Genomic DNA, 27,803 nt, shown 5'->3' with positions numbered 1-27,803 from the left:
TCTTAGTTTCTAACATAGTTAAAGGCAAATGGAAAAACCCATTCAATTCTTAAAATTTTTAGTGCAGTTAAATAATAAGCTGGTACATTGCTTTATGGATCGGTATTATTTTTCCTTCTAAAGACAGGAATTATATCCTTTAAAAGCTACGTTACCGTTCAAGCATGTATTTGGAAGATGCTTACCTCCCGGTTGGGTTGGGTATATCTCCTGCGGCTTAGGTGAGCACCAGTGCTTTGGCTCCTCCCCAACTGCTGCGAGCTTCCTACTGCGCTGGGCACCTCAAAGCTCCTGGACTTAGGTGTTCGGCCCCGCCCTCTGCACTATTGCTAAAACTCCAATTCTGTCAGCCTGATGCCGGCGATTAATTATTGACGAAAGGAAAACACTCCCAGGCAAACTTGTGTCCAACCGGTCACTGCTCCCAATGACTCCTTTCAGAAGAGAATGCCGGCTGCACCACTCCCCTCCCCCCTTGCTCTATGGTCCCAACTTCCCACACGCTGCCACACTCGGTCCTGGGCGATCAGGCTCGTCCTCCGAGGAATGCAGCCCAGCGACTTCTACATTTTTAAATTTGGTTTCCTGCAGCACGTTAGCACTTCTCCAGGGACCAGCCTCTCAGAAGGAGGCGCTTTCCGGAGGCTGGGGAAGCCGGGGCTCTGAGAGCAAAGGAGGAGGCTCAGGCGTCGCTGTCACCTCCGGCTGCCGCAGTAAAACCCCGAGTCGCGGCGGGGATGGGGAGGAGGGGATGGGGAGGCGCCCTTTCCTTCGTTCGGGTGGCAGCGCCAACACTACCAGAGGGGCACGTACTTCGATGGTAGTGGTGGAAGCGGGCAAATAAACAGAAGGCGAAGGTGGGAGCTTTGGGGCTTTAACCTAGGGAAAAACCTACGCCCAGCATCTATCGATCTGCAGACTTCGGCAAGAGGTCAAAGCCGGGCGGATGCTGAGTACTGCGGTCTGAAACTCAGCAGCAGGCTGCGAAGTGGACCCCGGGCTCCGGGCCGGGGCGGCAGTCGGCCCAGCAGGCATCCCACTGCATTCGTCTGTCAGAAACGGAAGAAAGCAAACCCTTTTAGCTTTGGCAGTTAATTTTGGTGCTTCTGAACGTGCAAAATGCCTCCCACCCTTCACTCCGTCCATCCTGCACCTCCCCTCCTCCCCGTAGCTGGGAGGTTAATGGTTGAAAGGCTGGATGCCATCGGGGAAACGGAAGGATCGTGCCCAGGGAAGAGAATTAATTTGGGCCCGGACTGCGGCAGGAAGGCAATTTCGGGAGAGAGGGCTTGGAGGAGGCCCGGTGCCTACACACACCGCACAGGCTGCCGCGGCTCCGGAACCACCGAACCCAGCGCTCTTGCTCTCGGCGCTCAATTATCTTCCCCAGGAGGCGCGGGACCGTGAGGAGCATCTTCCCTGAAAACCCTCATGCAGAACACCATGGATCCCTTTTCTACCGAGGACATAGTGCTTAGACAGAATGCCGCGATTGCTGGATGAGATCGCAGAGGCCCTTGAAGCTTCCAGCCCAAATATCTCCCTAGCTGACGCTATGCCCAAGACCTCGGGGAGTCCGGAGCGAAAGCGTCCTTTGATTGATAAGTCTTTGGGCAACAGCTGCCAGTCAACCCCCACAGCCTAAGGAAGATGCCGTACTTGCTCGGCCTCATTGTGCTGAAGCGCGAATTTTAGCTGCGGGCAGGTTTCTGCTCCCTCCACAACTCGCTTCCAGTAGGTTCCAAGCTGCCTGCCTTTGCAACGGACAGAGAGACTCACACAGTTGGGCGGGGGTTTCTCCAAGCAGGAGGGAGGTGTCCTCAAAGGAACCTGAAGGTGTTGGGTCCAGGGAAGGGAACCAATAGAAAATGAGCACTTTGGAGTCTGTGTTGGCCGTTTTACATTTTGTTATCTTTTATCTTGTATCTAAATATTAGCAACCTCTGCTAATATTTTTTATTTATTACTTTATGTTCACATTTCTTACCTCTTGGCTTCCTCTGACAAAGCTCGTCAAGTTGGGAGCACAGGTATGACCATTCCCATTAAGAGATAAGGAAATAGAAACCTTGAGGAGTGACTTGTCCAAGGTCACCAAACCATTTTGTGGTGGGATCAATACTATTTACACTCGTTTTTAGGTCTTATTATTGTTTAGTTTTCTTATCAGATTTTGACAGCCTCCCCGCATCCTCCCGGTGACTGTACATTTGTGGAAATGTAGAAACAAGTCTCTCTTCTTCCTGTCAAAGGTTTTTGAAATGGCAATGAGACCTGGCATTATTTGAACTGTAGGTGGGGAGAAACTAGTATCTCTTGCAGATGCATCTATACCATTAAAAATCATTTTAAATGATATATGTAATATAACCACACACATCTTTGCACCCCCCAAATGGAGAATAGGTGTTTGGTTTTTTTTTAATACAAACAGAATATTCTCAAAACTTAACTAGATCACAAATAAAGATCCACCCTTTTCTTTTTTCTTTTTCATTTATTTTTTTAAGCTTTTTATTTTGCATTGGTGTATAGCCAGTTCGGAGAAGGCAATGGCACCCCACTCCAGTACACTTGCCTGGAAAATCCCATGGATGGAGGAGCCTGGTGGGCTGTAGTCCATGGGGTCACTGACTCGGACACAACTGAGCGACTTCACTTTCTCTTTTCACTTTCATGCGCTGGAGAAGGAAATGGCAACCCACTGGCAGGGTTCTTGCCTGGAGAATCCCAGGGACGGGGGAGCCTGGTGTGCGGCCATCTATGGGGTCGCACAGAGTCGGAGACGACTGAAGTGACTTAGCATAGCATAGCATAGCCAGTTAACATTGTTGTGATAATTTCAGGTGAACAACAAAGAGACATACATGTACATGTATCCATTCTCCCCCAATCTCCTCTCCTATTCAAGCTGCCATGTAACAATGAGCAGAGTTTCATGTGCTATACAATAGGTCCTTGCTGGTCATTCATTGTCAACACTGTTTTTTCTAGATGGACACATTTTAAGTGGCAGAAATTATAAATAGCACATTTCCCCTTGATTGATAGAGCACAATTAAAAATTTAAGAATGTAAAAAAAAAAAATTTAAGAATGTGTTAAACCTAGATTAAAGGGAAGCACAAATGGGAAACTACAAACTCTTTAGAAACAGAAGAAAGCAAAAATCCTACATAAAATCAGGAGAGTATAAAAAAGCTATACAATCTTCAATGTATTTATTGCAAAACAACATACAAACCAAGAAACTTAGAAGAAATTGCAAAAAATTATGTTAATTCATTGAAAATAAAAATAGAAATTAATAAAATGGAAAAATAAAAAGCAAGGCAAATTGATCAAAAAAAGAAAAAACTTTTATTGAAAAGATAAAGAAAAAATCAAGAAACAAAAATACAAGCCTTATTAAAAAAAGAAAGATGGTATACAACCACAGGTGAGTAGGATATTAAAAACAAAATAACAGACAATGTTTTTTGCCCTCAAGGAGGAGCCTCCCTTTGTGCTGATAACTAGAAATTGTGAAGTAACAAATGGTTAAGTTGTACCACAGCTTATGGAAAGTGGAATAAGGTTTGAAGAAGTAGGCAAAATTGTTTAGCATGTAATAGTGTAAGAATATAAAGTAATTCTAATTGTATCAATTGAATTTTGAACCAGGCCTTTCATCATGATTATCATAAAGCAGTTGTTGAATAACTGAAGAACACATGTGTGCTAGAGTAGAAAACTTTATAAAGTACTAAAAGTTAAAAGACTCTATGCCTTCCAGGTTACCTGGGAGGTTTGAGGACAAAAATTACAGGGAAGGGAATAGGATCACTTTGTAAAAGCTGTATTTATGACCCAGAAAGATTGTTTGGAAATGATCTCTGGAGTTCAGAACACCAGGAAGGAGAAAGGGCTTGATGTGAGAATGCATTGAAAATAACCAGCTGTCAGGTATCCAGCCTTGTACACATCTGCTGAGGATGGTCTTACCTCTAGGGAACCAAAATTAACAGCCTGAGATGTGAGTTTTCCCAAGCTCCAAACCTGCCCAGGGTGGTGTGGTAGAAAGAGTATGCACTTTGGGGCAAAGTCTGGGTTCTATTTAACAGCTTTTCTACTAAGAAACTGTGGTGGTGGTAGTTTAGTCCCTAAGCCATGTCCAGCTCTTTGTGACCCCGTGGATTGTAAGCTGCCATGCTCCCCTGTCCTTGGGATTTTCCAGGCAAGAATACTGGATTGGGTTGCCATGCCCTTCTCCAGGGGATCAGGAAGATCCAAGGATCTAACGTGGGTCTCCTGCATTGGAGCAGATTCTGTACAGTCTGAGCCACCAGGGAAGCCCAAGAAACTCTGTAGTCCGAGACAAATTGTCTAATATTTCTAAATTTTATTTTTCTTATCTATGATGTGCAAATTATATTGCCTCCATGGGGTTCTTTTGAAAAATTAAAAGAGCCTGTGTTTATAAAGTACTTGTATAGTTCTCTATCTTCCCTACTCCCTGTTCACCCCCTCTCCCCTGTGCTGACACCTTCCCCCTTCTCTAAACATCATCTTTCAGGATATTCTCTTCTGTCCATTGACATGTTTCCTATTTTGTCAATAGGACTCTACCTTCCTTCCCTTCCTTTCAGTGACCTAGGTACCTCCTCTATGACTCCTCAGCAATCAGGAATCCAAACATCATGATTGAGTACCTTTGGAATCTAAATCTGAATCTAAAAATAACTCACCCTTCTCTTATAAGATGGATGGCAAAAGAAGGATTGCCCTTCCTCCCTCCCTTCCTTCCTTCTTAATTAATGTATATTTTGAGTTCCTATGTGGCTATACTCTAGCAACATGAGTGTCATTGTGCCAACTCACTGATTACAGTTTAACAGAGATGCAGTGCTTCAGTTGAAATCTTTAATGGAAAGATTCTGACATTTAGCCATTCCTAGATTTAATATTAGGATAAAGATCATAATAAGAATCAGTAGTTTGTTCTAAATATTGGAAAAGCAGTATTTCATTAAGGTACTAATTGCCTGTCCCATTAATCATCAACAAACATATGAGATATATCATAATAGGCACAATTATGACCTTAAAAGGCTATTCTTAGCAATAAAGATACCCTAAGAGAACAATACAGAAATTCCCAGAGCAGCAGTGAGATCAATTTAACTGAAGATTTTCTGAAGCATCTATTCTTAAGCAGCATCAAACACTGTCTTTTCAGACAATGTCCAAGGTATAACTGCATCAATGTGGATAAGACAGAGAAGACAATGAAAAGTCAAAGGAACTGAGAGAAAATAATAGGGCTCCAACCATCTATATCAGCAGCAAGTATCTCCTTTTAGCTATTAACTCTTGTTCTCTTCTATTGATCTTATTATCAGGAGGGGGAAAAGAAAAAAAAAAGTAACATATATTTAAAAGCAAGAACAGAAGTTTGAAGCAAATTTTATTTACTCCCTTCTGGTTTGCTTTTATGGTGTGGAAATTAACCCTTCCTTATTTCTTTTAAACCTTGTAAATTAGCACCACTTATTTTTATTGTTGTATGACAAAAAAAAGTTGCCTGCCATTTTAGTAAACAATATTGCACCCCATCAGTCATGGGAGTCTGCCTATTGGTGTGCCCTGAGGGGAATTTAGGATGGAGAAAAACAGGATACTGGCTCTAGATAATTAAGATGCATAATAAAGAAATAATTTCAATGACTACAGACTCTTGCATCTTCCTGTGGGTAGAAAAGCACTAGAATCCTTAACTTGAGATGTGTGCTTTTGTTTGTTGTTTGTGATTAACAGTAATCTTTTGATGTTCTACTACTTTTTCCCCTCCACAGCAAAAACTCATAAACGGAGACTCCTCTCTTACCTCTTAGGCTTCCCTGGTGGCTCAGACAGTAAAGCATCTGCCTGCAATGTGGGAGATATGGGTTAGACCCCTGGGTCAGGAAGATCCCCTGGAGAAGGAAATGGCAACCCACTCCAGTATTCTTGCCTGGAAAATCCCATGGGTAGAGGAGCCTGGTAGACTATAGTCGATGGGAACACAAAGAGTCAGACAGGACTGAGCGACTTCACGTTCACTTTCACTCTTTGGAACAATTCCAAGGAACTGTCTGAGAGGTTGCCGCCCCAGGCAATAGTCCTCAATAAGGTCACCAAATATATCATAGCTTGCAGCTTTTAGGTTGTATGTTTCTTGTTTTTATTTTTATTTTTCAGTTGACACTGGAATACTCTCCCAGAGCAGAACTCTTCATAACACTCAATAGATTTATAAAGGTATTTGAAGGGATTGTCATATGTTAATGAATTTTACATATTTTATTTTTTAACTTTTTATTTTGTATTGAGGTATAGCCAATTAACAATGTTGTGATAGTTTTAGGTGAACAACAAGGGGAATCAGCCATACGTATACATGTATCTAGTCTCCTCCAAACTCCCCTCCCATCCAGGCTGCCACATGATGTTGAGTGGAGTTCCATGTGCTATATAGTAGGTCTTTGTTGGTTATGTATTTTACATATAGCAGTGTTTTTAGTCTTCACTGAGTTACCAACTAGCTATACACTTTTGGCTAACCCAGCTAACTAACTTCTCCAGAACCATATCACAATTAATCAAGTACTTGAATAGATTATTGGAATACATTAATCAACTAAAGGAACCAATCTCCAATTATCTGCTAGCTAGTACAAAGTCCCTTTTCTAATTTTTATATTTATTCTTTTTTTTTTCAGAATAAGTAGATAATTCTGTTTTCCTGTAAAATGGAAAACGTTTTTTCCCCCTCTTCTGCCTATGTTGATATAAAAATGCACCTGATAGCCCTCATTACTATCAATTCTTTTGTTTCAATTTTCCTTTATCAACATTTTATTTTCTTCATTAATTAGGACTGTTAGGTTAAAAACAAATAAAACAGGGAAGTTGTATGACTGGAGTCTTTGACCTGTCTGCAAAACTTCAAAAGAGTAGTAATGATAATAATGACTATCATTTATTGAGCTGCTATCAAGGTTTTCCTTAATCATCTGTTTTTCTTGCTACAAATTTGCAAGGTAGCTTTTATTTCATTTTTATAGACAATAAACCAAGAATCAGGGAGGTGGTAACTTTCCTAAGGTGATGCAATTATAAGACTTGGATGCCAAAGCCTGGCTTTTTAACCCTATACTCTTAGTTCACTTTATACAATTTCTCCATGATTTCTCAAATGTCTTTTTTTCCTGATACTTTTCTCAAAGAAAGTGGCTGTGTTGTGCTGTGTGTTAAGAGAACCAATGTTGGAGCCAAGCCTCCCATGTTTAAATCCCAACTTGACCACTTAACTTTTGTGAACAAGGCCAGCTAACTTAAATCTCTCTAAAGCCTCAGTTTCCTCATCTGCCATAAAGGGTAATAACCATATTGAATTATTTAAGTTAATATACAGAAAGCATGTAGAAAAATAAATGTTCCATAAGTGTTCATTACTACTGTTCAGAGAATTCAATGAGATTATAACTCAGTATCTGGCCCTTAGACAACACTTAATACAACAATTTCATTTTTAAAAGTATTTTATTTTAATAATATATATAGTTTTAAACTACTCTTTCAGGAATATGATTAGGTTCTTCCTTCCTTCCTTTCATCGCTCCCTTTCCCTTTGTAACTATCATTCCCTATCTTTTGCTCCTCCCTTTTTGTGCCGATAACTAGGACTTACTCAACTCTACTATTGACAAACCATTTTTTTTTTCCCAGAGAGACCCATTGTTTACCCTAATGTGTCAGACCAACATAAATATACTTTAACTCAGTATCACATATTCAGGGACAGAGCTATTTATTTCCCTTATCTTTTTAAAAGACTTTTGCTAAAACAGTAGTTGATAAAAAATAAGAATGTTCAGGTTTTAAAAGGAAAAATTAGCTTAAATGTGAAAACTTTCTATTTTATGAGTAAGAAAAGTTGATTGAATACAATAATGACAGAACTCTCAGTATCTGAAAAACAGATTTGTCTAATGTGGCTGTGTTAGGGTTCTCCAGGAAACACAACCAATTATCTATTAATCTGTCAAGACATTTAGTTTAAGGAATTGGCTTATTCAGGATTCTGGAGGCCGAGGAGTCCCCATATCTAAGGCTGGCAAACTGGAGACCCAGGAGAACCGATGGTGTAAATTCCAGTCCAAAAGCTGGCAAGCTTGGGACTCAAAAAGAGTTGATTTTTTTTAAATTGGGGGATAATTACTTTACAATTCTGTGTTGGCTTCTGAATCAGCCATAAATATACACATGTTCCCTCTCTCTTGAACCTCCTCCCCACTCCCCACCCCATCCCATCCATCTAGATTGTCGCATAGTACTATGTTGAGCTCCCTATGTTATACAGCAACTTCCCACTAGCTAGCTTTTACATATGGTAATGTATATGTTTCACTGCTACTCTCTCAATTCAGCCCCGACCCCTTGTCTAGCTGTGTCCAAAGTCTGTTCTCTATGTCTGCATCCCTCTTCCTGTCCTGCAAATAAGTTCATCAGTACCATTTTTCTAGATTCAGCATCCCACTACTGGGCATACACCCTAAGAGCTGATTTTTTAGTTTAGGTCTGAAGACAGGAAAAGATCGACCTGCAGCTCAAGCTGTCAGGCAGGAAGAGTTTTACCTCTTACTCAGCTTTTTTGTTCTATTGGTCCTCAACTGATTGGATGAAGCCTCAAAAGAATCTGCAATAGAGAGGGCAATCTGCTTTACTTAAGTCTACAGATTCTAAGGTTAATCTCACCTAGAAACACCCTCACAGACAAACTCATATTAATAATAAATGTTTGAGTAAATTTCTGGGCATCCTATGGTCCAGTCAAGTAGATACATAAAATTGATCATCACAGTGGCCAAGAATTTTGATTGATCCAACCACTGCTTTTGACTTTGACATAAGACTGCATCTTTTCCAGAATAAGCATAGTTCACCCATCCTTTGCTAAGGGATTTATTGCTTCTTTCAAGGCTTTTGATTTGATTTCTCTTCTTATATTTAATTAATTGAGTAAGACTCTTTAGCTATAATGAATAACTGTGTAATAAGAAAGTGAAGAATCTTATACCATCATTGCCTGCTCCCTGTTGAGTGAGTTGTCTGCCATCTTCAACAAAACCTCTTTCTCTGACTCTTATGCACTATGAAAATTCACAGCTGTTCTAGTATCTTGACATTTTTCTGTGGAGAATTTGACATTCATTGTAAAGTTATTTTTAATGACTGTCAAGTTAAACTTAGGGGCCAGGGATAAAAAGAACAAATCCAGAGTGAAAATAAAACACAAGAAAATAAGGCAACAAGAAAATGCATATGTCAAGAGTAAACAACAGGAAAAGAAGCTTATGGAAACACAATGGCAACTGAAAATGAAGCCATGGTCCTTTTTGGTTCATCTGCCCCAGTTTTTAATATCTGATCTGTGACCTGTAGTTGAAATTTGTATGATATTTTTTTGGAGGACATCAGGGAAATTTAGTGGAGCCTCTCACAAACCATGTATTAATCACCTAAGAAATTCTTCCCAGCAGGTCTAGACTTTTAAATATCAGGCAGACACAGCATGCATCTGTGTAAATTAAAACAGAATCCCACCAAACTAGCCATTGAAAGTTTATATTGACTTCCTCATCTTTTTATTTTTTAAATGGCTGTCGCTTTCTTCTGTTATATGTATATTTTTAAAAAACAGCATTGTGATATAAGTCGCATACCATTTAAGTCACTCATTTATAAGATGAACTTCAGTGGTTTTTAGTGAGTTCACAGAGCTGTGCAACCATCATTACTAATTCCAGAATATTTTCATGACCCCAAGAAGAAATTTCATATTTTTTAATCATTACCTCCAACCCTAGGCAACTACTACTTAGCTTTCTGACTCTATGGTTTGCCTATTCTGGACATTTCATGTAAGTGGAATCACGCATTTAGTGGTCTTTTGTGACTAGTTTCTTTTATTTGGCATAACATTTTTAAGGTTCATTCATCTTGTACCATTTATCAATTTTCCATTCATTTTTATTTCTGAATAACATTCTATTGTGTGACTATACCATGTTTTATTTATCCATTCATCATTTGATGGGCATTTGTGTTGTTTCTACTTTGGGAGTATTATGAACATTTGTGTACATACTTTTGGTAGAGGTATATTTTTATTTCTCTTGTGTATAAACCTAGGAATGGAATGGCTGGGTCATGAGATAACTCTAACTTTCCGAAGTACTACAAAACTATTTCCTAAGTTGGGTGCACAATTTTACGTTCCCACTAGTAATGTATGAGGGTTCCAATTTTTTTTCACATCCTGGTCAACACTTGCTATTGTTCGTCTTTGTGATTTTAGCCATTCTGGTGTGTGTGTGAAATGATAGCTCATTGTGATTTTGATTTGCATTTCCTTAATGAATCATTATACTAAGCAATTTTTCATAAATGTATTCACTATTTGTACATCTTTAGACACATGCATATTCAAGTTTTTGTTAGTTTTTAAAAATTGGTTATTTAATTGGATCTTTTATTGTTGAGTTGTAAAGAGATTTTCTACATATTTTGGATACAAGTCTTTTGCCAGTATACCATTTGAAAACGTTTTCTCCCATCCTGTCACTTGTCTTTTAGCTTTCTTGATGGTGTTCTTTGAAGCATAAATGGTTTTTAGTAATCTGATGAAGTCTAATTTTTTTCTTTGTCTTTTTTTCTTTGATCTGTTGTTCTTTTGGTGCTGAAGGTAAGAAAACATTGCTTAGCCAAGGTAATGAAGATTTCCTCTCATGTTTTCTTCTGGGATTTTTAGAATTTTAGATTTTACATTTAGGTGTATGACCCATTTTGAGTTAATTTTTGTGCTGAGTGTGAGGTAAGTATCCAAATTCATTCATTTGCATGTGGATGTCAAGCTGTCCCAACACCATTTCATTGAAAAGACTACTTTTCTGCATTAAATTTTCTTAGCACCCTTGCCAAATAAGTGTCCATTTGTATGGACTGAATGTTTGTGTCCCCCAAGGGACTTCCCTGATGATCCAGTGATTAAGAATCTCCCTTCCAATGCAGGGGATGTGGGTTCAATCCCTGGTCAGGAAACTAAGATCCCACATGCCACAGGACAATTGAGCCCATGAACCACAACTAGAGAGAAGCCCATGCACCGCAACGGAGATATTGCATGCCACAACAAAGACCCAACACAGCCATAAATAAATTCATAAATATTTTTAAAAAATATGAATGTTTATGTTCCACAACATTCATATTTTGAAATCTAATCCCCAGTGTGGTGGTAGTTGGAATTAAGAACTTTAGGAACTGCTTAGGTAAAGAGGGTGGAATCCTCATGAATGGGGTGAGTGCACTTGTAAGAAGCAGCCAGAAAGCTAAATAGCTAATTTTTCACACCATGAGAACACAGTAAGAAGTCAGAAGTCTGCAGCTTGGAAGAGAGTGCTTTCAAGAGCTCAACCATAATAATACACTAATCTTGGATTTCAGCCTCCAGAATAGTGAGAAATAAATTTCTATTGTTTGTAAGCCTCCTAGTTTAATTTTTATTATGGCAGATAATGTAAGAGATTATTTTTGGAGACTCAATTCTATTCCTCTAGTAGCCTTTTGCCATATCATACTGTTTTGATTACTGTAGGTTTACTATAAGTTTTAAAATTGGAAAATGTTGGTTTTCCAGTTTTTTTCTCCTCTTTTAAGATTGTTTTGACTATTCTGGATCCCTTGTGTTTTCATATGAATTTTAGAAGCAGTTGTCAATTTATTTGAAAAAGGCAGCTGAAATTTGATAGGAATTTATATCTCTTTATACAGATTGAATCTACAGATCAATTTGGGGAGTATGCCATCTTAACAATATTAAATCTTCTGATCTATGAACATGAACTGTCTTTCCATTTCTGTAGTAGATTTTTGATTTTTTTCCAAAAATGTCTTGTAATTTTCAGTTTACAAGTCTTATACTTCTTTTATTAAACTCTTATTCTAAGCCCCAAATTTGAATAAAGATTAGTGATGTTCAGGAATTATGTCTTGGTTAATCCAGTATCCTGCTTACCTGGTTTAGTGTCCTGAATTGTGGTTATTGATCCCTGTGCTTATTGAAGTAAATTGAGAAAATACATTTTATACTTACAGAAAGTTTACAGTATTTTTCATTTTTATTGCAGCATCCCTTTAAGAAAACAGAACAAGTATTGACCTATTTAATAAGAAAGTTAACTGATGGATATATAAAGGCCAAGAAGTTTAATTGGCATGACCAAAGATACTCAGTCCATGTCAAATATAAAATTAGAACACAAACATTTTTCCCAATGTTGTATTAATTCTGAAAGCTTTTAGCCTAAGAAGCATATTGAGAAATTCAGGGTAAAATGGGGGATGGCACTAAGTGATTTCTATTGAATTACATTAAAAATGTATACTGTCATATTATCCAGCTTCTTTAGGGCTAAAATAAGTGTTTCACTCTGGGGATGTATTTCTTGAACTTTTAAGTTAGCAAAGTGTTTGTAAAAATGCTTACAGTTATTTTCATGCCACATTTCAGTGATTTGTAGCCAATGTGAGGTTACAAGAAATTTGACTTAATAAAAGTTAAGGTGTAACTGTCACAGATGGAGTTAAAGATGTGGCAAACCTTGTAGACTCTCTCTTCTACTTTACAAGTTGACACCTCCTATAATGGTCTCTGATTCAGGCTTTAGATTTGAACATCCAGTTAAGCACTCAGTCGAGCAACTGATAACGAAGCTTGTGATGGGATGAAACAGGTAATTAAGAGACTGAAAGGAGAGCAGCATGTGGGTGTCTAGCATTTATAGGGAGTGCTTACCAACCAGGAGGACATTGTCAAGTTCAGGCAAATGGACCAAGAGAAGAGTACTAGCCTTGACTACAAGATACTGACGACACAACTCTCATTAGAAAGGGAAAAGGAGGCCTACTGGACATTTCTTGATGATGAGAACAGGAGGTGCAATAAGAGAAATGCCTGTTATCAAGAGTATCAGACATTATGGCCGAGAAGAAACTAGTGACTGCTGCTTTTCAGGTCAGAACTGGATGGATATGATGGCTGCCTGGACCCCAAGTGAAGAAATTTTAATTATAAATAGTTAAAAAAAATTGGCTTTTTACTCTAGGAAGTATTCCTTGAGGTAACCAGGTGAAAATAATAGGGTTTTTGTTCTCTGTAGGAAAATTTGGTAGGGGAAGGTTTCTGAAATAAAAGTTAAACACAAAAGAACTTGAAGAAGAAAATGTGAGTTGAGTTGTTCTTTACCATATACATGTTACCTATCAATTGTTTAAGGGGCAAATCAATGAATATAAAGGAAAGGTAAACACTTAATCTGTCTGTTCAGTTCAGTCCCTCAGTTGTGTCTGACTCTTTGCCACCCTGTGGACTGAAGCACAACAGGTTTCCCTGTCCGTCACCAACTCCCGGCGCTTACTCAAACTCATGTCCATCGCATTAGTGATGCCATCCAACCATCTCATCTTCTGTCATCTCCTTCTCCTCCCACCTTCAATCTCTCCCAGCATCTGGGTATTTTCAAATGAGTCAGTCCTTTGCATCAGGTGGCCAAAGTATTAGAGTTTCAGCTTCAACATCAGTCCTTCTGATATATATTCAGGACTGATTTCCTTTAGGATGGACAGGTTGGATCTCCTTGCAGTCCAAGAGTCTTCTCCAACACCATAGTTCAAAAGCATCAGTTCTTCAGTGCTCAGCTTTCTTTATAGTCCAACTCTCACATCAATACATGACCACTGGAAAAACCATAACCTTGACTAGACGGACCTTTGTTGGCAAAGTAATGTCTTTGCTTTTTAATATGCTGTCTAGATTGGGCATAGCTTTTCTTCTAAGGAGTAAGCGTCTTTTAATTTCATGGCTGCAGTCACCATCTGCAGTGATTTTGGAGCCCCCAAAAATAAAGTCTGTCACTGTTTCCATTATTTCCTTGTCTATTTGCCGTGAAATGAAGGGACCAGATGCCATGATCTTAGTTTTCTGAATGTTGAGCTTTAAGCCAACTTTTTCACTCTCCTCTATCACTTTCATCAAGAGGCTCTTTAGTTCCTCTTCACTTTCTGCCATAAGGGTGGTGTCATCTACATATCTGAGGTTACTGATACTTCTCCCGGCAATCTTGATTCCAGCTTGTGCTTCATCCAGCCCGGCATTTTGCATTATGTACTCTGCATATAAGTTAAATAAATACTCTACATATAAACAGGATGACAGTATACAGCCTTGACGTACTCCATTCCCCATTTGGAACCAGTCTGTTTTTCCATGTCCAGTTCTAATGAAGTTCTAAACACTTAATGAAGGCCATGAAATAGACCGTTGGCCTATATGGGTGTAATATTTTTAGTTCTACTATGTTCAGATCATTCTAGCAGTTCATGAAGTTTATAACTGTGCTAAGCCACAGGCCTGACTTCTGAATTTGAGGTTAGAATGAAAGAGCAAGTTGCTTAATTAGGAAGTGCCCTATTTAGTAAATAAGAGGTAATCTTTAAAAAGTTTTTGGTTATCTAGGCATTTCCCTCAAACTGTTTATGTGAATAATGTATAATCAATTCCAGGTTATAAGAGTGAAAGTTATTTTAACTGCAGTGACTATTCGCGTGTCACACGATTTTGTGGAGGGTGTACTCAAAAGTCTGAGAGGCCTTTGGAAACTACAAATCAAAACATAAATCCTTCTAAGGGCTACGGCTATTTCAGGTCCCAAAAGAGTAGCACCAGGGTTAGGCTCATTGAATTCAACAAGAAAGGACCTGATTTTGGGAAGCAAAGAGTAGAACTGTGAATCTGGACTCATGGTAGGAACTGATGGTAGCTCTGAAGCTGTAAAGGATCTTGGAGCACAGATTTTTGTTCTTTGATGTTCATAAGCAGGACAAATCTTTTCAGTCAGCAATATATTAGTATTTGTGTCCTCCCTTTGGAGGCATTTGGCTCTGAGGTTGCCTCTAAGTTTAGAAGCTGCAGAGGCAAGAAGACACCCTCCTTACCTCCTTTGTCCCTCTCTCTGCAGGCATTTGAGGGATAAACAAATGAATAAATGTGCAGCCCTCCTACTGATTTTGAAATCAATAATGACAAAGGAAGGAGCAATTATGGGGTAGATCAATAGCTGAAACAAAATGAGCACTGGGAATCTCTCTTTACTTTTGAAAAATATATTAAGATAATTTTTTTTTTCTGCTTCAGGATTTCATTCTTTACTCTGAAACAATATAGTGGTTTGTGTCACTGTGTCTCAGTAATGGTGCATTTCCCCCAAATCTTCTATAATGGAATTTTTCTTTCATCATGGCTTTTACTTTTAATTTTTTTTTAGCTCAGTGATTGGCTTTACAAGTAGTCAGGTATTCCTAGATAACATCTTGCAGTATGTGCTTCTCCTGGCCTGCAAAAATCATGGTTTTCCTGATTCAAATAAGAAAATTTATTTTCCAAATTCAATGAAATTTTCCAAATTCAAATAAATGGAAAGGCATCTGATGTCCATGGATCAGAAGACTTAATTTTGTTAAGATGGCATACTCCCCAAATTGATCTACAGATTCAATCGGTAGAGAGGGATAGCAATCCTATTGAAAACTTAGCCACCTTTTTCACAGAAATTGACAAGCTGTTTCTAAAATCCACATTAAAATGCAAGGCATCCAGCATAGTCAAAGTAATTTTAAAGGTGAAAAACAAAACTGAAAATCCAACACTTGCCAATTTCAAATCTTTTTACAATAAAGCTACAGATAACGTAAACATTGCTTTTCATGGAGGCATAGAGCAAGGTTTTTTTGTCTTAGCAGATTTCAAGACAATTGTAAAACCTCGTAGTTTTAAACAAGACTGAAGCTCATTAAAACAACAACAACAACAAACAGAGGCATTCTTAAGGGAGAACTTAAACTTTTCCAAACAAGATCTTTGACACTGAAGACTCCAGTTCTGGTTTACGGCCACTGACTTTTAACCATCCTAGTAAACATTACTGTATAACGGGAGATTTTTTACTTCCTGGACCTCTTACGAATGATGGGATGACCATCTCTACCCTTGCTAAATCCTTTTAAAATGTCGTTTGCAGCCCTTATGGTTGACTTCCCCCTGCCGCCCTTTTTTTTGTCCATGAGAAAGTAATCACCATCCTTTGAAATGCCTGTTGTCTCTAGCTATCTCAAATAGTATTCTGGCCTGACTGGGAAACATTTTTCCTATTCTTATCTCCTAAAGCTAATGTTTATTTTCTCCAGTTTTTGTCACTTAACACATATACAAGGCAGATGTTAGGTGTTAGAAATTTAGTTTTCAACTTAGCTGTTGGGCCATTTAATTTAAACACAAAATGTGCCTGATTCACTTACTGTTGGTTTCAATAGATATCTGGATATCTAGATTACTTGGCTATCTGAAAATTAGTGCCTATTGACATGCTGAATAAGATGATGCTTATAAGAGTCTTTCCCACCACATAGCAGGTACTTAGTGGTTATTTGTTTTCTTCCTAATAGTGAAGTTGACAGTGGAAGCTTTTTTAAGTGACAAAATTACAATCTAAAGTTAAATGGGTTAACTAAGGCTTGAGTTTTCCTCCTGAGTAGATTTCATGTTCATATATACAGAGAGCCTTGTTAGAATCCAACTAAAATTAAAAATTCAAAAAAGTTACTACACTAATTTAAACTAATGTTTCATACTTTCATCCATGGCTTAACACACTTTAAGTTTTCTCTATTTCAAAATGCCCTTTTGGCATCAGTAGTAAGTGTTTTGTGTAGAAAACACAGTTCCTTATGATTTCAAACTCAAGCTAAGGATTGTGGGATCCTCAGCAATAGAACAAGTCATTTGAGTTATTCTGGAAAGTTACAAAATGCTATTAGAGCTATGAAGACCTATGATGGTCTCATTCACTCATTAATTTATCCAACTAATGTTCACTGTTACTTTGGCCACCTGATGTGAAGAACTGACTCATTGGAAAAGACCCTGATGCTGGGAAAGATTGAAGGCAGAAGGAGAAAGGGATGACAGAGGATAAGATGGTTGGATGGCACCACTGACTCAATGGACATGAATCTGAGCAAGCTCCAGGAGTTGGTGATAGACAGGGAAGCCTGGCGTGCTGCAGTCCATGGGGTGGCAAAGAGTTGGACATGACTGAGCGACTAAACTGAACTGAATGTCCACTCTGGTATTCAGCTGGTGACAGACACAGGCTGATTTCCTCCCTTCACGGAGTATTATTTCTGTGATGGTAAATTAATTGATCAAGCCTGTTTTAGATACCATAGTTTTGAAGGATTTATTTATTTATTTTTATTTTTTTCCTTGTTTATTTGAAGTTTTCTTTCCATGTCTTTTTAGGTAAAAAACAACATAACTATATTTTTCTCTCAATATGGGGTCATGATATTTTTCTCTCACTCTCTGTGTTGAAGGATTTATTTTAAACAACAATCCTATCATTGAAGAATAGGTCAGGGAGCCAGGTAAAGTTGCTCCGAATGAGAGATGTCTTGAAGATCTCTGTCTTCACCTTTTTGACAACTGTCATACTTAGATCTCCCAAGAGTATTGTAGGGAAGATTCTTATAACACAAGCTGATGAGAAGTTAAACCAAAATATTTCTAAGGCCCTCTTCAGCCTAGGATTTGGTAAATTGGTGTTAAACCTGAGAAGAAGGATCTCTCCAAAATAACCCCAGAAAAACGCAAAAAGTGCCATTTAATTCTGTGTCACTATAGTAAGCTCTAATAAGCAGGCAGCTCTGGGTTATGTCTATTACACTATTGACCATTGCTCATCCTTTATCATTTTGAGCAGAGAAAGTCTGGAGACTAATGGAAAAGAATTATAGAATTTTATTGTTCTCTGCTTCTCACTGTGAACTGGACGTAGAGACTTGTTAAGCTAAATGAGCTCAACTGAGACTCTGGCTGTCAACATTTACTCAGAACCTGTGCATTAGCCTCTGGATCTTCAAGGGTTTTCTTCTGACCAGGCATAAACATTGCATACGGACAATTTTGACTTGGGATTTCTGGTAATTATTTTAAAAATGTGACCTTTTATTTTTTTAGTGAAATATAGAAACTTTTGTTGTTTGTTTTTCAGAAATAGATATATTAAGAATTTATTATTATAAGGTATTTTTCAACTTTAACATTTGGTAGCATTTCCTCTACTTGGTGAGTAAGTAAAATTATGACCTCCTGCTTTGTTGAGTGGGCAGTGTTAATCTCACTTCAGTGTCTTTTGTGGTTGGAGCTATTTAAGCAGAGGCTTGGGAGGGGATTAATATCTATAGGGCGGTGTCTTTCAAAGTGTGGGCTTTAGACCAGGAGCATGAGACTCACCCCAGGACTTGGAACTTCCCCCTGGTCCCACTGGTTCATATCCATGCTAAAATCTGAGAACCCTGTAATAGGGATATGAGCCTTAGATCAGTACTTCTGTAGAAAGAAGAAGCTGAAGGAGAGTATCAGCAATGCTTGTTTTCTTTTTTTTTTTTTTTCCTGAAGCTTACAGTTTCTCTTTTCCCTGCCTTCTACTCCTATTGCTGCACACTGAGCTATTGCTTTGAGAATCTGACTTGTGCTTTGGAAGCTTTGGGATGGATCATTGGACTAGATGAATGAAAATTTGTAGGATTTGGTCAGTTATGATGAAGTTATGCCCTGACATTATGGCTTTTTCAGGATTTGTAAAGTTCTGTCGTCTTTGAATTTACTACAGATAAACTGATAGCCCCAGATGCTACTATGAGTTAGACAGGAATGGTTGAAGATGGATGTTATTTCACAATCTTGAACTAGCTTCTGGTTGTTGACCTTTCCTAGAGAAGTTGGGAATGTTCCACTCCTTTCTGAAATAAGGTTTTGAGTCCTATTGTGTAATGCCTGGCACTTTGGGTTTCTCGAAAGTAAGCCACCCATTGAGAAAAGACACCGCAATGGCTGGGCTGATCATATGGCCTTCTAGGCTATTTGGGCACAAATGCTGGTTCTGTTGCTTGCTCCATGTATGACCTTAGGAAAGTCCCTTACTTCCTCTTGGTCAGTTTCTTCATTTGTAAATCGGGCTGGTTGGTGATGGACAGGGAGGCCTGGCATGCTGCAATTCATGGGGTCACAAAGAGTCGGACATGACTGAGCGACTGATCTGGACAGGGAGGCCTAGCGTGCTGCAGTCCAAGGGGTTGCAAAGAATGGGAAACGACTGAGCGACCGAACTGAACTAAACTGAAGCATTACTGAAATGTTTTCAACCAGGACTGTAAAAAGCTAATCTCAAGTGATCTAATGAGGACCTGCGGCTCTGAAGAGCAGCCTTGCTTCCCAGTGCTTACCTTTACACTTTCCCTCTGTATTCCTAAGTAAGGGCCATGCTTCTAAAGGAAACCAGTCCTAATAGTCTGGGAATCAAAGCAAAGTGTTTCTGCAGGAAACTGAATGATAGGCTTCATTTATGGTTTTCCATAATTGACATTTAAACACAGTGGTTCTGCTTGCTCAGCTTTATAATGTAACAGATCCCCTGTGTGTAGGAGGGAGAAAGAATGAATATGCCTCTAAAAGTTGGGTGCCTTTTTCATGAAGAATACTTGAGAGGAAAGAGATGACCATCAGACAAAGATGAAAAAAGGGAGCATAGGACAGAGAAAAAAGACATCCCATGCAGTGTATGGTTATATGACAATTGTTTGGTTTGGGCATTTTGTTGGAGAACATTTTCTTTCAGAATTTGCATCATTTTTTGTGTTGCTTTTCAAGTATATTGCCTTTGGTTTCCTCATCTCTAAGGTGATAATGGGCTTCCCCCAGTGGCTCACTTGGTAAAGAATGCCTGTCAATGAAGGAGAGACAAGAAACACGAGTTTGATCCCTGGGTTGGGAAGATCCCCTGGAGAAGGAAGTAGCAATCCACTCCAGTATTCTTGCTTGGAAAATTCCATGGACAGAGGAGCCTGGTGGTCTACAATCCATGGGGTCACAAAGAGTCGGACACAACTGAGTGCATATGCGCACACAAGGTGATAGTAATAAAAATAATAATTATACTTTTCTAATGTGACTGTTATGAGAAAATAATAAAGCAATAAAAATACAAGTGATTATGTCAGTACCTGGCACATTAAAAAAAGCACTCAATATATGTCACCTTTTAAATAAGTGGTTAAAATTGCATGCCTATCATCACCTGAAACTCAAAGTGTCTTTTCCTTTATGCCTGGAAGGGAGATAAATATATAAATAAATAGGAAATTATGCAATAGCATCTAAAATCATGGGCCTTGATGACATCTATGGTGGGGTAGAGTGGGGTGGAAGATAAAAGAACTGAAGACTTAGTCCTCAGTTCAGTTCAGTCGCTCAGTCGTGTCCGACTCTTTGTAACCCCATGAATCGCAGCACGCCAGGCCTCCCTGTCCATCACCATCTCCTGAAGTTCACTCAACCTCACGTCCATTGAGTCAGTGATGCCATCCAGCAATCTCATCCTCTGTCGTCCCCTTTTCCTCCTGCCCCCAATCCCTCCCAGCATCAGAATCTTTTCCAATGAGTCAACTCTTCGCATGAGGTGGCCAAAGTACTGGAGTTTCAGCTTTAGCATCATTCCTTCCAAAGAACACCCAGGGCTGATCTCCTTTAGAATGGACTGGTTGGATTACCTTGCAGTCCAAGGGACTTGCAAGAGTCTTCACCAACACCACAGTTCAAAAGCATCAGTTTTTCAGCACTCAGCTTTCTTCACAGTCCAACTCTCACATCCATACATGACCACTGGAAAAACCATAGCCTTGACTAGGCGGACCTTTGTTGGCAAAGTAATGTCTCTGCTTTTGAATATGCTATCTAGGTAGGTCATAACTTTCCTTCCAAGGAGTAAGCATCTTTTAATTTCATGGCTGCAGTCACCATCTGCAGTGATTTTGGAGCCCCCCAAAATAAAGTCTGCCACTGTTTCCACTGTTTCCCCATCTATTTTTCATGAAGTGATGGGACCAGATGCCATGATCTTCATTTTCTGAATGTTGAGCCTTAAGCCAACTTTTTCACTCTCACTTTCATCAAGAGGCTTTTTAGTTCCTCTTCACTTTCTGCCATAAGGGTGGTGTCATCTGCATATCTGAGGTTATTGATATTTCTCCCGGCAATCTTGATTCCTGGGCTTCTATAATTAGCAGCTGGGCACAGAAGTAAAAGTTGGAACTGGAGAACTTGGAGTGAGGGACCACGGATGCTAAGAGAAGAAAATGATTTGTGAAGATGAGTGTGGAAGGCCGTGTCAAAATGCAGTTGGATGAGGACAAAGAACTGACCGCTATGTTTGCTGAAGGTCCTTGCTAAGAGTTGTTTCATGGGCACAGGGGGAAAGAAAGATGGTTAGAGTGGTTGGAGAGAGAATGGAAAGGGAGGATTTGTCCATCTTTTAAGGTGCTGCTGTAAAGAGCTGAGGGATGGGGCGAAAGCTGAATGGGGACAAAAGGTCAAGGGAGAGATTTTTTTTCCTTAAATAGGTGACTATTAAGGCATATTTTATGCTCAAGGCAATGACCTAGTAGTGAAGGAAAAACTAAAGGTGCAGGAGAGAGAGGGGAGTGATTAGGATGCAAAGAGGTGAGGGAAACAAAGCAAACAGAGCTCCAATGGAGCATCTCCCATATTCCAGGAGGGATAGCGGTGTATGTGGTGCTGATGGTAGCATTCCTCCTTTACTCCTTTCTTTCACATTATTAAACTCACAAGAGCTGATGGATTTCAAAAATCCTGACACAAGGATATGCTTACAGATAAATACACACACAGAAACTATTTCGCCAGAAGCTGGTGTGAGAATCAGGTAAAATTTAATAACCTAAGACTATTTTATTATCGGACCTACATTTAATATTGAACTTTGAATTGCTTGCTGTTTTCTAGGGATGTTATCTCAGATTAAAGGAAGAAATTTACATTAAAAGCAAACCCAAGAAAATTGCTAATTAAATGGTAAAATGTGAAAGTTTCCAAATCAAGAATGATGTCTTCTGTTTTTGCTTGAAAAATTTACATCTTTGCAAAAATGATGGGAATACTGGTGTCTCTGATCAATTGTTGTAACTTCGGTGTACTGAGAACCTATCCTATTCCTGGCACTTTTCAAACATTCTTGCAGACTTTTACAACAAAGCAAACAGAGTGGTTTTATTATGGTTTGACAAGTGAGAAAATTGTCAGTGTGGTTCTGCAAGGTTTAATGATTTGCTCAAGGTCACCCAGCTGGTAAGGTGAGATTGAAAGCTCATTCTGGATTCAGAATTGCTTTCCCTTATACACTGTCTTCGGAGAAGGCAATGGCACCCCACTCCAGTACTCTTGCCTGGAAAATCCCATGGATGGAGGAGCCTGGTAGGCTGCCGTCCATGGGGTCTCAAAGAGTCGGACACGACTGAGCAACTTCACTTTCACTTTTCACTTTCACGCATTGGAGAAGGAAATGGCAACCCACTCCAGTGTTCTTGCCTGGAGAATCCCAGGGATGGGGGAGCCTGGTGGGCTGCCATCTCTGGGGTCGCACAGAGTTGGACACGACTGAAGTGACTTAGCAGCAGCAGCATACACTGTCTTGATATAGTAAATGTTTTGGTATAAATAATGTCCCCATTTAACATGGAAAAACATTTGGTCCAAAATACTTCTATTCTTCTTCCAGTCTAGTGTATAGATATGGTTAAAAGGAAGGAAGGGAGAAAGGCAGGCAGGCTGGGAGGAGAAAAAACTATGAAAACTAGGAAGAATATTCTCATGAACCCTCATATGCTGTTCTGGCTTCAACAGGGGTCAACTCCTGGCCAGACTTGTTTCTTCTCTATCTAATCATGTTTTATTTCCCCTGACAATAGATAATCTTGAAGCAAATCCCAGCTATCACATCACATCATTCATTAGTATTTCATTGTATATTTCTAAAATATGAAAGACTGTTTTTAAAATGTGACTTCAAGACCATTGTTGTTGTTCAGTCACAGTCGCTAAGTCATATCTGACTCTTTTTGATCCTGTGGACTGCAGCACTCCAGGCTTCCCTGTCCTTCACTATCTCCTTGAGTTTGCTCAAACTCATATCCATTGAGTCAGTGATGCCATCTAACCATCTCATCCTCTGTCAGCCTCTTTTCCTCCTGCCTTCAATCTTTCTCAGCATCAGGGGCTTTTCCAATGAGTTGGCTCTTTGCATCAGATGGCCAAAGTATTGGAGCTTCAATACCATTACCACATGTTAAAAAATTAGCAATAACTTCTTAGATTAGCCAAATATCCAGTAGGTATTTAAATCACTCCAACTGTCTCATGAATGATGTTACAGTCAGCTTACTCCATCCCAGCAAGTGTCCATTTAGCAGTGTCGCTGCCTGAGTGGTTTCAGAAGTCTTTGTTTCTCCAGCCTCTGCTTTCCTCTTCTTTGCAATCTGTTTATTTGTCCTGTAGAGTGGTCACATTCTGGCTTTTGCTGATCCCATCACTGGTCTTTGGTTTAATATGTTTCCCTGATAATATTTCTTGGAAATTGATTACTGATGCTTGATAAAATTCAGCAGGTTGAAAGCAGCCATATACTATATACTATATAGCTAAATATTTAAAGTTATCAATATTAAAGTTTTCAACTAAAGTCAGCTAGTCATTCCTACCCACAGTTCCTCTCCTCCTGGAGCTGAAGGAGCCTCCTGTTCCTGGGGACCTGCTTGCCCTGTAAGCCCCTGAGTGGCTGTCAGATGCGCTGGGGCAGGGCGGGATGGAGTCAGGCTCTGGGACTGTGGCTCCTGGCTGCAGCTGGATTCACGTGCACCTGAGTGGGGACTAGGCAAGTTAAATTCCCCAGAGAGCCAAGGGGGCAGTTCACCTTTTCCCACACCTTGCTTCTCCAGGAAGTGTAAAACGTCCCAAAATTATGCCTCCAAATAGAGGGGTGGGAGGTAGCACTGTTGTCTGGGGGGAAACCAGTCTGCTGAGCCCCCTACTTCCATCAGTACTTTGCTGTTTCTGTTCAGTGAGAGCACTGTTGACTGTTGCCATCTTCCCTCTCTCCTCCCAGTTATCACAGGGCTGCCCATACCCTGTGAACACTTCTGCATGGGGATGCAGGCCTGCTCTGCTCTGGACCTCATTAAGAGTCTTTCTAAGCTGTGAGATTCTATAGCTTTGCCTGTGGAAGTCACCCTGCTGTTACACCCAAGCTCAGTCAGCTGCAAAAGGGCCCAGAAATCAGACACAAGAACTGCTAAACTCTGGGAAAATCCTATGCCCACTTTACTTAAATGCCACAGAGGACAGATTTCAATAATTTTGTGTTTAATAGTTTGAATCCATCATCTCTAGCATCAAAAATCATACAGTTTGAACCAGATTGTCTCATTTCAGTTGTAGAGAAACAAAATCACTCTCCCATCTAGATTCATCCATGGTTACTATGGAGATGACTTCCTTTGTGTCAAGATTTACACAGACATTTTAGAGGGGCAGAGAATTTGGGCTATTAAATTTTTTAAAGACCTTGAGAGGTGGGGTGAAACCAAAAGCAGACAATATATACAAACCTTGAATTTGAGCTGCTGACATTTTAGTTAGGACACATCACTTGTTCATGGATGGTGAGGGGGGTGGCCTGTGTTATGCAGATAATGGTATCCATCTTCACAAGTATTTTACCTCATATATAACACTGTTGGGGCTTCCCAGGTGGGAGTAGTGGTAAAGAACCCGCCTGCCAATGCAGGAGATGTAAAAGATGTGAGTTTGATCCCTGAGTTGGGAAGATGCTCTGGAGAAGGGAATGGAAACCCATTCCAGTATGCTTGCCTGGAGGATCCCATGGACAGAGGAGCCTGGCGAGCTATAGTCCGTGGGGTCACAAAGAGTGGGGCACGACTGAAACAACTTAGCACGCATGCATACTGCTGTCAGCTCTAATGCAGTCATTCTGTTCATAGCTTGCTCTTTGATTTCATGGAATTGTCAAGTCCATGACTGTGTGGATCACAACAAACTCTGGAAAATTCTTCAAGAGATGAGCATACCAGACCACCTTACCTGCTCCTGAGAAATCTATATGCAGGTCAAGAAGCAACAGTCAGAACCGGACATGAAACAATGGACTTGTTCCAAATTGGGAAAGGAGTACGTCAAGGCTGTATATTGTCACTGTGCTTATTTAACTTATATGCAGAGTACATCATGTGAAATGCCAGGCTGGATGAAGCATAAGCTAGAATCAAGATTGCCGGGAGAGATTTCAATAATCTTAGCTACGCAGATGACATCACCCTTATGGCAGAAAGTGAAGAGGAACTAAAGAGCCTCTTGATGAAAGTGAAAGAGGAGAGTGAAAAAGTTGGCTTAAAGCTCAACAGTCAGAAAATGAAGATCATGGCATCTGGTCCCATCACTTCATGGCAAATAAATGGGAGAAACAATGGAAGCAGTGACAGACTTTATTTTCTTGGGCTCCAAAATCACTGCAGATGGTGATTGCAGCCATGAAATTAAAAGACACTTGCTCCTTGGAAGAAAAGCTATGACCAATCAAGACAGCATATTAAAAAGCAGAGACATTACTTTGTCATCAAAAGTCCATCTACTCAAGGCTATGGTTTTTCCAGTAGTCATGTATGGATGTGAGAGTTGGACTCTGAAGAAAGCTGAGTGCTGAAGAACTGATGCTTTTGAACTGTGGTGTTGGAGAAGACTCTTGAGAGTCCCTTGGACTGCAAGGAGATCCAACCAGTTCCATCCTAAAGGAAATCAGTCCTGAATATTCATTGGAAGGACTGATGTTGAAGCTGAAACTCTAATACTTTGGCCACCTGATGAGAAGTGACTCATTTGAAAAGACACTGATGTTGGGAAAGATTGAAGGCGGGAGGATAAGGGGACGACAGAGAATGAGATGTTGGATGGCATAACTGACGTGATGGACATGAATTTGAGTAAGCTCCGGGAGTTGGTGATGGACAGGGAAGCCTGGTGTGCTGCCATCCATGGGTCGCAAAGAGTTGGACATGACTGAGAGATTGAATTGAACTGAACTGAAAATAGGTAGCCAGTAGGATCAGAATTATAAAGCACATATGAGCTCTACTGAAAGTAAAAATAGAGGAAAAGGAAAGGAATTTTAAAAACATACTGATACCCAGTGTGTCTGTTTTGGGTCTCACTGAGTGGTCCGGGATTGTTTTTCATCCTAAAGCATACGAGCCATTGGGCTGTGCTGCACATGTCCATCAGTGTTCCAAAATGTTTCCCTGGAGAGCATTAAGAGCCAGTATATTTACTTTACTCTCTCTGCTCCCTCAATCCTTTCACATGCTCCCAAACAGGCCAGCACTAAATTATTTTTAATCTTTGATTAAAATGAAAATTTTGTGCAAGATTTATGTTCTACTGCATAATGTTTTGGTGTAAGTGTTTTAATATAAACTATTTCAAATCAATAAATTACCCCAGATATTCAAATAAAATAAATGCTCCAGAATCATATGTCCTTTGGCTCTGAGGACAGTGTAGCGTACGGCCCATCCTCCTAGTGGTGCACAGAATTCCATCCGACAAATCATGGGCAAGGATACTTTTTGCTAAAAGCTGAGTAGATCCATTGCCTCTGGTTCTCTGTGGTGTTTGATATTCCATTTAAAATGATGATTTTTTTCAGCTGTGTGTTCTCTTTGACAATGCAGCTAGAAAGAGGAGCATAATCAATAATTCACATATTATTATTCACTAGCAGTGGCTAGTGATACCTCAAGGAGAACATGCATTCAAACAATGAAAAAGTGAAAAGTAAAGTCGCTCAGTCATGTCCGACTTTTAGTGACTCCATGGACTACAGCCCACCAGGGCCTCCGTCCATGGGATTTTCCAGGCAAGAGTACTGGAGTGGGGTGCCATTGCCTTCTCCGTTAACAGCGGCTAGGCATATTATATGTACTTGGAGCTGGTATACTTAGTTACAGCCTTAGTGCCCTCGGACATGGCGTGCTTGGTCAGCTCCCCAGGTAGCAGCAAGTGTACGGCGGTCTGGATCTCCCTGGATGTGATAGTCGAGTGCTTGTTGTAATGAGCCCGGCGCGATGCCTCCCCAGCGATGCGCTCGAAAATGTCGTTGACGAAGGAGTTCATGATTCCCATGGCCTTGGACGAGATGCTGGTGTCCGGATGGACTTGCTTCAGCACCTTGTACACGTACACGGAGTAGCTCTCCTTGCGGCTGTGCTTGCGCTTCTTGCCGTCCTTCTTCTGGGCCTTGGTCACAGCTTTTTTAGAGCCCTTTTTAGGGGCAGGAGCAGACTTAGCTGGTTCAGGCATGTCTATAATGACAACACCCAACAACACAGATAGTTGCATAATAATTGGTTATGGGGGAAATCATGAATGAAAATTGAGTGGCTGTTCAATTAATATGTTTTAGGGATAAGAAAACCAAAATAATTACCTGTAAGGCATGGAACTGGGTGATGAACACCTAGGGAGTCTGGAGCTTATTTCGTTATTTTTGGTTTCTTAAAGCCTAGCTCCTGTGTGTGTGTGTGCACACACGCACACGTGTGCTTAGCCGCCCAGTTGTGTCTGACACTTTGCTACTGCATAGACTGTAACCCACCAGGTTCCTCTGTCCATGGGATTCTCTGGGCAAGAACACTGGAATGGGTTGCCATTTTCTCCTCCAGGGCATCTTCCCAACTCAGGGA

The 27,803-nt window shown here is 40.0% G+C and overlaps 2 protein-coding genes across 4 annotated transcripts in view; both read right to left on the bottom strand.

Moving 5' to 3' along the window:
• SPTSSB (serine palmitoyltransferase small subunit B) overlaps positions 1–1,826 on the bottom strand; it is a 30,480-nt gene extending 28,654 nt beyond the window's left edge. The window contains exons 1-2 of one of the 3 annotated variants that reach the window (XM_061416949.1): positions 1,660–1,822; positions 186–1,049 (exon numbers count right to left, since the gene is read on the bottom strand). The gene's annotated coding sequence lies outside the window, so the exon portion shown is untranslated. Of the gene's footprint in view, positions 1–185 lie in introns of all 3 variants that reach the window. The other 2 variants (XM_061416959.1, XM_061416946.1) reach the window with 2 other exon arrangements.
• LOC133252797 (uncharacterized) lies at positions 1,642–27,538 on the bottom strand. Its single transcript, XM_061425742.1, has 4 exons — positions 27,049–27,538; positions 24,176–24,305; positions 18,433–18,494; positions 1,642–1,830 (listed from the first exon to the last, which is right to left on the bottom strand). Exons 1-4 carry the CDS (start codon positions 27,457–27,459, stop codon positions 1,642–1,644), a joined length of 792 nt encoding a protein of 263 aa, XP_061281726.1. The 5' UTR covers positions 27,460–27,538.
• Positions 27,539–27,803: the final 265 nt, after the last annotated feature.

Source organism: Bos javanicus, chromosome 1 (genome assembly GCF_032452875.1).
Source record: "Bos javanicus breed banteng chromosome 1, ARS-OSU_banteng_1.0, whole genome shotgun sequence".
NCBI lineage: Eukaryota > Metazoa > Chordata > Mammalia > Artiodactyla > Bovidae > Bos > Bos javanicus.
This window is presented reverse-complemented; position numbering and strand designations above follow the sequence as displayed.

What these genes read in the sequence shown, in the direction of transcription:
- LOC133252797 (XM_061425742.1), bottom strand. Translation starts at nt 27,459, where the DNA reads ATGCAACTATCTGTGTTGTTGGGTGTTGTCATTATAGACATGCCTGAA. An exon ending in CTGTAACTAAGTATACCAGC is followed by an intron (nt 24,306 to 27,048) that starts TCCAAGTACATA and finishes GCCCTTTTGCAG; the next exon opens with CTGACTGAGCTTGGGTGTAA. An exon ending in GGGAAGTTCCAAGTCCTGGG is followed by an intron (nt 1,831 to 18,432) that starts GTGAGTCTCATG and finishes CAACACCTTCAG; the next exon opens with GTTCCTTTGAGGACACCTCC.